The 10033-nt window shown below is 38.7% G+C and overlaps 1 protein-coding gene across 1 annotated transcript; it reads left to right on the forward strand.

Moving 5' to 3' along the window:
- Positions 1-292: 292 nt before the first annotated feature.
- LOC131069179 (phenylalanine ammonia-lyase-like) lies at positions 293-2955 on the forward strand. The gene has a single exon (XM_058004540.2). The coding sequence runs from the start codon at positions 429-431 to the stop codon at positions 2787-2789; it is 2361 nt and encodes a 786-aa protein (XP_057860523.1). The 5' UTR covers positions 293-428; the 3' UTR covers positions 2790-2955.
- Positions 2956-10033: the final 7078 nt, after the last annotated feature.

A 10033-nucleotide genomic window follows, 5' to 3' on the forward strand; every position in this document is an offset into this window, starting at 1 on the left:
CAGTATCAACTAAAATTAATAAAATTAAAATATCTATGTCAAAATTTTAGTTATCTATAAACCAAATATTGGTTATATATAAAGTTTACGACAAAAATGTATAAACACGGGTATACAGCCATCAAATGGGGCGGCCGGATACATGTTGGACTCTTTCCTCACACCAACCATCTTCACCATTCGCGCTTTTTTCGCTTGACTTTGACTGCTGACGCCGTCTCCCACTACCCACACACCCACCCCCGACCGATTCGCATATCCACCCAAGTTATAAATAGCATGCCTCAACAATCATCATAATCACTGCAAACTCTCAAATCTTTTCCCGGAGATTGCAGTCTACGAAAGAGTTGCCTACCTATTAAGTTCCCTCAAAGGAGGCGAAACATTCATTCTTGTAGCATTATTTTTTACAGTCGAGTTGCGAGATGTCTGGGGAGAATTCGAATGCTGATGCCGTGTTGAACATGGCGGGTGTGAGGGCCAGGGAGATATGCCGCCCGCCGACTCTGCCTCTACCAGTGGGTGGGGTGAACCCGATCCATGTACAAGGAGTGGGCCACGTCAGCAATCCGCCTCACTGGAAGAGGGCGGCGGAGGCCATGGAATGCAGCCACGTGGAGGAAGTGAGGAGGATGATCGGACAGTTTTACCAAGCTCGCAAGGTGGTGCTAAGAGGCACTACTCTAACGGTGGGTCAGGTGACTGCTGTGACTCGGAGAGGTGAAGTGAAGGTGGAGTTGGACGAGGCCAGCGCTAAAGCAAGAGTGGAGGAGAGTGCGAAATGGGTGGCGAACAACATAGCGAAAGGGACAGACACATACGGGGTCACAACAGGCTTCGGAGCCACCTCTCACCGCCGGACGAACAAGGCTGTGGATCTGCAGCGCGAGCTCATCCGATTTTTGAATGCGGGCGTGTTGGGGAAAGAGGAGGGGCTGCAGCTGCCGTCGGAGTACACCAAGGCCGCCATGCTCGTCCGAGTGAACACCTTAATGCAGGGCTACTCCGGTATCCGGTGGGAAGTCCTAGAGGCCCTGCAGAAGCTCATGGACTGTAACATTACTCCCAAACTGCCTCTCAGAGGAACAATCACGGCCTCCGGCGATCTGGTTCCGCTCTCCTATATTGCCGGGCTGCTAACAGGGCGCCCGAATTCGAGAGCCGTGACGGGTGATGGCGAGGAGGTGGACGCCCTAGAAGCGCTGAAGAGAGCGGGCATTAGTGGAGGACCCTTCGAATTGCAGCCTAAGGAGGGCCTCGCACTCGTCAACGGCACTGCAGTTGGGTCGGCGGTGGCGGCCTCCGTCTGCTTCGACGCCAACGTGTTGGCCGTCCTGGCGGAGATTCTGTCGGCCCTGTTCTGCGAGGTTATGCAGGGCAAGCCCGAGTTCACGGACCCTCTGACGCACGAATTGAAGCACCACCCGGGTCAGATTGAGGCGGCAGCGGTAATGGAATATCTTCTGGACGGCAGCGACTACGTCAAGGAGGCAAAGCGGGTGCAGGAGACGGATCCCCTCAGTAAGCCCAAGCAAGACCGTTACGCTCTCCGGACGTCCCCGCAGTGGCTGGGCCCGCAGATCGAAGTGATTCGAATGGCCACGCACTCTATCGAGCGTGAGATCAATTCCGTCAACGACAACCCCTTGATCGACGTGGCGCGTGACATGGCGCTCCACGGCGGCAACTTCCAGGGCACGCCTATTGGAGTCTCCATGGACAACACCAGAATTGCTTTGGCGGCCATCGGGAAGCTCATGTTTGCGCAGTTCTCGGAGCTGGTGTGCGACTACTACAACAACGGCCTGCCTTCCAATCTGAGCGGAGGGCCCAATCCAAGCCTGGACTATGGCTTCAAGGGCGCCGAGATCGCCATGGCCTCGTACACGTCGGAGCTGCAGTATCTAGCCTCCCCTGTCACCACACACGTGCAGAGCGCCGAGCAACACAACCAGGACGTGAACTCGCTGGGCCTCATCTCTGCCAGGAAGACAGCAGAAGCCATCCAGATACTGAAGCTCATGTCCGCCACTTATCTGGTGGCGCTGTGCCAGGCCGTCGATCTCCGGCACTTGGAGGAAAACATGCGAGCAGTGGTGAAGCACGTGGTGTTGGAGACAGCGAGGAAGACCCTCACCAGCGGGGAAGACGGATCCCTGCTCCCCACGCGCTTCTGCGAGAAGGAGCTGCTGCAGGTGGTGGACCATCAGCCGGTGTTCTCCTACATAGATGACCCCTCCAACCCTTCCTACGCGCTCATGCTTCAGCTCCGGGAAGTTCTCGTCGATGCTGCCCTCAACTGTCCTGTCGAAGAAGACGATCACAAGCTCGGAACGCCGTTGCTTTTTCGCAAGATTCCCGTCTTCCAAAAGGAGTTGAAAGCTCGGCTAGATAAGGAGGTCCCCACCGCTCGGGACAGATTCCACGCGGGAGACTTTCCCATCCCAAACAGAATAAAGAAATGCAGAACCTACCCAATCTATAAGTTCGTGAGATCCCAACTGGGAACGGACTTGCTGAGCGGGGCGAAGACGCGGAGCCCTGGGGAAGACATCGAAAAAGTGTACCGCGGCATTTGCGAGTCGGAGAAGTTGTTCGGCGAGGTAGTGGTGAAATGTTTAGACATGTGGCGTGGGTCGGCAGGGCCCTTCACCCCGCGGCCACAGCATCCTCCTCTGTCTCCTGCGCCATTCAATGCAGCGTATTGGTCGTGGTTCGACTCCGCCAAATCGCCTTCGGCCACCAGCGGTAGAGGATTCTGGAACACTACAAACGCCACCCTCTGATTTCATCTCCCACCCTTACAATTACTCTATGTACCATAGTAAACCCATTTCCCCCTCTGGTGCATAAATGATTCTGCAAACCGTTCGCATTCGCTCTTCCACAATAAATTTTTCAATGCAACATTTGGTTTTCTTTGACAAATTCAAGTTTACGATTTTATTTAAATGCGAGTTTAGGCCTGTCTTAAATTTAAACCTTTTCTGTTTCCGTGGAAAGTTTTTTCATTTGCCATTCCGTTTCAGTTTTCGTTCACTTTTGGAAGGATGTTTTTTGGTTTTATGTAAATGGTTTTTAATCCCACATATATTCTTATATGGCTGTTTAACTCTATTTTCTGCTTAAATTTAAGCATTTAAGTGTTCCCATGCAACTTAAAAATTGTCAAAAAAAAAAGGAACAATTTAGAATCTTTCCCTATTTTGGTGGAGCAGCTATTGTTTAGGAATTAGAAATAAGCTATGGATAGGAATTAGAAATAAGCTATGGAACAAAAGAGGGCGCTGGAAAACAAAGTTAAGATGTTTTGCTTGAAAATAAGCAACAAAGATAAACCCTAAAAATATTGAGCAAGAGCTATTAAGTGGATTATGATATGTTCTAGCTAGGCTTTAATATATATGATGGGTTTTATTATCTAAGTTGGGTTTAAGTTAAATATCTAATTACATAGGTAAAGTATGCTAAAAGATATCATATTTGTTTATTATTCCACTTAAAAAATAATTATATTATTATATTATAATTAATATAAATTTATTATTATATTATGATATTGTAATCAATATTATATTATTATTAAGATATTACTATATTTTAATATTTCTATTAAACTCTTCACCAAAACAAAAAATCTATTAAGACTAATTATTATTATTATATCATCATATCTTTATATTATTATTATAATATTATTTTGACAAAGTTAACTATTAGTATGATGGAGATAAATAGAATTGATTAATAGTTAAACTCAGAGTTAGTGATAGTTGAGAGGAGAAAATAAATAAAATATTTTTTTTTTGGTTTTTCATAGATTTATTTTAATTTAGGTTATTTAAAGTATTTTTTATTTAAGTAATAGTAAAACTAATTGTAATTATGACGAGTGTCATACAATATGACGGGTGTCAATTTTAATCATAAGGGATTTTTAATCTCGCATATCTATCAATCCATTATGTGAGTATTAATACGTCTTTCGACATAGTTATATAATTGAAAATTTATTTAAAAAATATTTTTAAATTTGATTATTTTAATCATTTTTATTTTTTTAATCAATTGTAAGGATTGAAAAATAATTCATATATTTTTATACAATTATAAGTTGAAATATATAGAATAATAATGATGACATTTTTGGATAAAGTGTTACACATAAGTCAATATTATAAAGTAAAGAAAAGCACATTTACATAGATTTTGCTTCACTTTTATCTATACAAGATCTTGTTTATTAATGCCTCACTCTATATGTGCATGTATCTATATGTTAGATCTATCTATTTAATTATCCATATGCATTGATTTTCAAATTTTTTGTTTGCCACGATCTATTCCATCTATTTTATTCTATGCAAATTTTACAATCATGAGATCCTCCTCATAACTATGAACTCATATCATCTAATTTCAAATAAGTTTATTGACCCCCTTTGCCTTTCTCACCTCAAGCCATGTGTGTTTGTCTTTAGTAATTTATTATATATCAATGTTTAAGTATTCATTTCCATTCATTTTAGACAACACACATTCAATAATCTCTCATTCTAAGAAGATTTATAGGTTTAATGAATCATAATATATTTGGATTTGGAGCTTGAAAATACGTGAAAAGTCTAATTTATTGAAAAATTATCTAATGTAAATCATTAAATTAACGTCCTTACTTGGCTTGACATAACAAAAAATAGTGAGATTCCATCAAATCGAAGTCTTTTTTTAAGGAGATAAATGGTTAAAAATGTGATGTATAACGATATAACAATGCATATGAAAGAGAAACTTGACAACAAGTTTGCAAAAGGTTTCCTAGATGTGTGTGTGCATGTGTGTCTATATTGAGCCTACTTTCTTGTTCAAAAATAAAATTTAACAGTTTTAAAATATGATTATAAGACGTGTTCTTTCATCATGCATTTATATATCTATTGAACATGTATTTCTATGTTCTCATTTACTAAGTTCATTTTTTTTGTGTTTATTTTATATAGCTTTTTCATATAAATTTAGTTTGAGTGTGTTCTCTTGAGAGTTCTATTATATTTTTGATACAATGATTCACCTATATAAACTTTTCTAATCAACATTTTTATCAAATTTAGTTTTTTCCAATGTGTGTGTTGTTAAATATTATTCAAATAAATTAAATTGTGTACATTATTAAAGTATTTAATTGTAAAATCACACAAGTTTTGGAAGTCTAGCAATAATATTCATTTTAATTGAAGGGATAAAAGTGCATACTTTAGAATTTACACCTTTTTTATATTATTTTTTACAAAAATAGTAGACACTTAGTCCTAACATGAATTTTGACCCATTTAGTGCATAACGCCTTTTATTAATCTACCATTACAAACCACCTTAGTAATTTCCATTACACAATCCAAAAAGTTTAGCCACCTTGGACTAGATTGTTTTGTGGGATATTATCCACCAAATTTAAATTCACCTTTTCATGCCCAAAAGTCAAAACTTTCACAAATTATTCATTCACATTGTATCGCATGTCACATATTTCCAATGAATGACCATGTGCGCATATTTGTGAAACCATTCTATGATATTTGAATCCATTTATCAACTAATCAATTACAAAACATAAATCTAATTTGAAAAATTAAAAGTCAATTCTTTATACTACACTAGTTCACTAGTCCACTAACACGTGTTATATTTTGCATTAAAATACCTTGTTTAGCATTTTTGTGACACCTTATTCTTTTTTTTTGTTGGAATCATATTGAAGTAAGTCCTACTTACATCAACAAAGGATCAAACCACAAGTGACCTTCAAAATAAAGAATTTATAATCCATTGCCCTTGTTTTTCCAAATTATTCTCTTTCATTCCTTGGATGGATGCTTCATGATTTAGTTCAATTGGAAAATGTGATATATCTTCACCTATGGTGTTTAATTTCTTATTTTCACAAAGTTGCCTTGTTTATTTCCTTTTCTTCACATTTTGAGCTTCATGCTCCTTTGATGTTGCCTTTGGTCGTTCCATTTGGACGTAGGGTTGTTCTCATGATGAACTGTAAATGATGCCCTTGTTCAAAGATACCTTGAATTTAATGGACTATATAGCTTTGCTCCATGGCAGTGATAATCATTTTATTTTATCATTATTCTATGAAACATTTAGATTATGTATTCCATGTTTATGGTATATGTGTATGGGATATCACATATCACTGTTATCATTCTTTGGATGCACTGTTTCCTGAGTGTAATTGTTCTAGCCCCTATTGCTTTTAGGACAGTGGGTTGTTCTTACAAAAGGCCTTTCATTGGTAAAGGTCTTCACCATTCACTGTCATTTAGCAATGACCATCCTTGCATCAATACCGATCACACCTTGGTCTGTCATTATTTCTAGGACATTCTCTATTATTTATCTATCAAGGCCTTATTACATTTGTTGTGTTTATAAATCCCTGGGCTATAATAAATTCATTGCATTAGCTTTGACAAGCCTTATGGGTAAGTGCACAAAGATGGTGGTCAAAAAGGGGGGTATAAGTGGACACTTTTTTTCTAAAATCAGGTGAACCTGAACTTAGAGGCAAAATTTGAAAGTCATCCACTCAAGATATGAAGATAATCAAAGAACAAATATTGTAGTACTCTGAATCTAGTTTCCAAACTACTAAACTTTTTCAAAATTGGATAAGATTAAGGGGGTCAAATCCTTCGCACACGAAAAACTGACCCTATTTTTTTTCTGAAAAACATAACATAGTGTCTGATGTGCACATCAAAAAAGTCATAGTTAGATTTAGTATTTTGACAAATCCTTTGGCAGAAAGATAGATAAGAGTGAGCACTAGAAGATGTGTATTTTTTTGTAATTTTTTGTTGAGTATTTTTTTTTTTATGATTTTTCCAATCGAGCACATCCTGAAAATTCGGTACCTGTTCGTGTGCGAAGCATAAGTTGCACTAAACAAATCGAAAATACAATTATTTTTTTTTAAATTGTAAAGAATCAAGTGCACTATAATAATGTATAAAGTTTTTTAAATTTGGATACGTATATCAAAAGTTATTCAAAAAATGGTGCACCTATGTCTGTGAGAACTATGGAGACACTAGTAAAAGAAATTCAATAATAATATGTTATTGTTGTTCAAATTGAAAAAAAATTATATGGTTAGAAAGCTCAGAAGATAGGTGAAAATATGGTGGCAATTTTAGAAATACCCACTTTATGAAGTGTAAACCTGATGATGACAAAGTCGATAAACCAAGTTGATAAAATAAAACACGTCAAAAATGAGAGAAATGGAGGGAAATCAAACTTCCAATCCATAGCTTTGTCATCCAGGCCTATTTCCAAGCCTAAAAAGTCAAAAGTGCGTACGGGGTACGTATGGTTTAAAAAGCGCGTACAAGGTATTTATAGTGTAAGAAGCGCGTACGCGCGTGTTTCCCATTAAACAGCGCGTATAGGCTATTGTATAATATTATATTCTATGGGTATGTGCAGGATCATGGTGTGCCAAAACAGGCCCTTAAGTGGCAATGAAATTTCAGAAAATCAGAGTTATGCAACTTGACATGAAAATTTGAATAAGTTGTGAACATTATTTTTAAAATATGTAAGAAGAGAATATATAGAAAATTGAATGTAGTTTCTAAGCTACTGGTTATTTTTTGGAAAAAAAAAAAATCCTATTTGATGAAAATTTCAAATTTCAATGCAGTGGTACTAAAATTTCAGGAAAAAAATAAGAAGTAGACGTATGTCTGACCACCCTAATCACAATCAAATCTTAATATTTTTTTATAATATTTATAATATAAGTATTAGACTCATGTCCGGATGTGACACATATTTTTTTTTAATTTTTTATAAATTAAATAATTATTTATGAATTTTTTACTACAACTTTTCAGAAATTCAAAAACTCCTACGTCTGACCACCTTAACTTGGTCAAAACTTTATGAAATTTAATTTTTTTTAATTTTTCCCTATAGTAAACGAAGCATAGGATGTGACACATGTTTCGGTTTCAAAAAATGTTATACCGTCTGAAAGTTATGAGTGTTTTTCAATCAGTATATCAATCAGGACTATTGTCAGAATTCAATTAGAAAATAAATAATAATTATTTATTAAAGTCGAAATAAGACAAGCCTTATATTGTTGGAAAGCTGGGAACGTCTTTAAAAAACCCTTTTCGTTTTATCAGTTTTGGTTACAAAAAAAGTTATCAACCACCAGTGTAAAGTCTGGAAAATCAAGGAATACTGAAAAACACGTTTTTTCAGTTGACTTTCCAGGCTTGTCACTTCCAAGCCAAATACCAAAGCATTCCCGAGCCTAAATTGGAAATTTTAAAATTTGTCTACAAAAATCGAATATCGGATTTTATCTGATATCCGATTTTAATACAACAATTTGCGGTCCCCAAAAAATTTCCCATTGCCGCCATTTATTTGGTAAACTACCACATGGCAGAAATCCGATATCCGATTAAATCGGATATCGGATTTTATTAGTCATATTTTAGAGAGAGAGAGAGAGAGAGAGAGAGAGAGAGAGAGAGAGAGAGAGAGGGGGGGGAAGGAAGGGGAGAGGGAGAGAGGGAGAGAGAGAGAGAGAGAGAGAGAGAGAGAGAGAGAGAGAGAGAGAGGGAGAGAGGGGGGGGAAGGAAGGGGAGAGAGAGAGAGAGAGAGAGAGAGAGAGAGAGGAGGAGGAGGAGAGGGAGAGGGAGAGAGAGTGGGTGGAGAGAGAGAGAAGGAAGGGAAGAGAGAGAGAGAGAATATGACCCCTAACGACATAATTTGGTGTCTTAAGGGGTCCTATGGTGTCGTTAGGGGTCATATGGTGTTGTGGGACACCATCGGACCCCTTAAGACACCAAAGCATTTTGTTGGGGATCATATGGTGTCCCAAGAACCCTTATGACCTCTTAGGACACCATATGACCCCTAATGACACCATATTGGGTCGCTTTGGGTCATATTGTGTCCTAAGGGGTCCTATGGTGTCCCAAGACACCATATGACTCCTTGGGACACCATAGGACCCCTTAAGACACCAAAGCATGTCGTTAGGGATCATCTGGTGTCCCATGAACCCTTATGACCTCTTAGGACACCATATGACCCCTAATGACACCATATTGGGCCGCTTTGGGTCATATTGTGTCCTAAGGGGTCATATTGTGTCCTAAGGGGTCCTATGGTGTCCGAAGACATCATATGACTCCTATGGACACCATATGACCCCTAACGACACCATAGGACCCCTTAAGACACCAAATCATGTCGTTAGGGGTCATATTGTGTCTTAAGGGGTCCTATGGTGTCCCAAGACACCATATGACCCCTAACGACACCATAGGACCCCTAACGACACCATAGGACCCCATCCTCTCTCTCTCTCTCTCTCCCTCTCTCTCTCTCTCCTCTCCTCTCTCTCTCTCTCCTCCTCCTCCTCCTCTCTCTCTCTCTCTCTCTCTCTCTCTCTCTCTCTCTCTCTCTCTGACTACTAAAATCCAATATCCGATTTAATCGGATATCGGATTTCTACAATGTGGCAGATTACAAATAAATGACAGCAACGAGAATTTTTTTTGGGGACCACAAATTTTGTACTAAAATCGAATATCGGATTTTATTCAATATCTAATTTTTGTATAAAAAACCAAGAAAAAAAGGGTTTGTGGGCCATTCTGTAGATTCCAACGGCCCATAGTCTACATATTCTGTTATCTGTCGAGGATCACGGGTTTTCAGACAGCTAGAGACAAATTTGTGCTTTTGGGAGATTCTTAAAGTGAAAACTTACATTGTCAATCACGAAGGCGCATGTGTGGAGGGAAATGGGGAGTGGTAGTCATTAGAAGTCTAAACGCAAAAGAAAACTTTCAAATGACCAAATTGAAGTGTATAGAGAAAGAGATAGAGAATGTCATAGGAAGAGAAGACAAGGTATGTTAAATATTGCTAATGTTACTTCAACTGAAGAGGAAATTGAATTTGAAAACGCGCCACAAGTTATTGAAAA

The sequence above is a fragment of the Cryptomeria japonica genome, chromosome 5, assembly GCF_030272615.1.
Source record: "Cryptomeria japonica chromosome 5, Sugi_1.0, whole genome shotgun sequence".
NCBI lineage: Eukaryota > Viridiplantae > Streptophyta > Pinopsida > Cupressales > Cupressaceae > Cryptomeria > Cryptomeria japonica.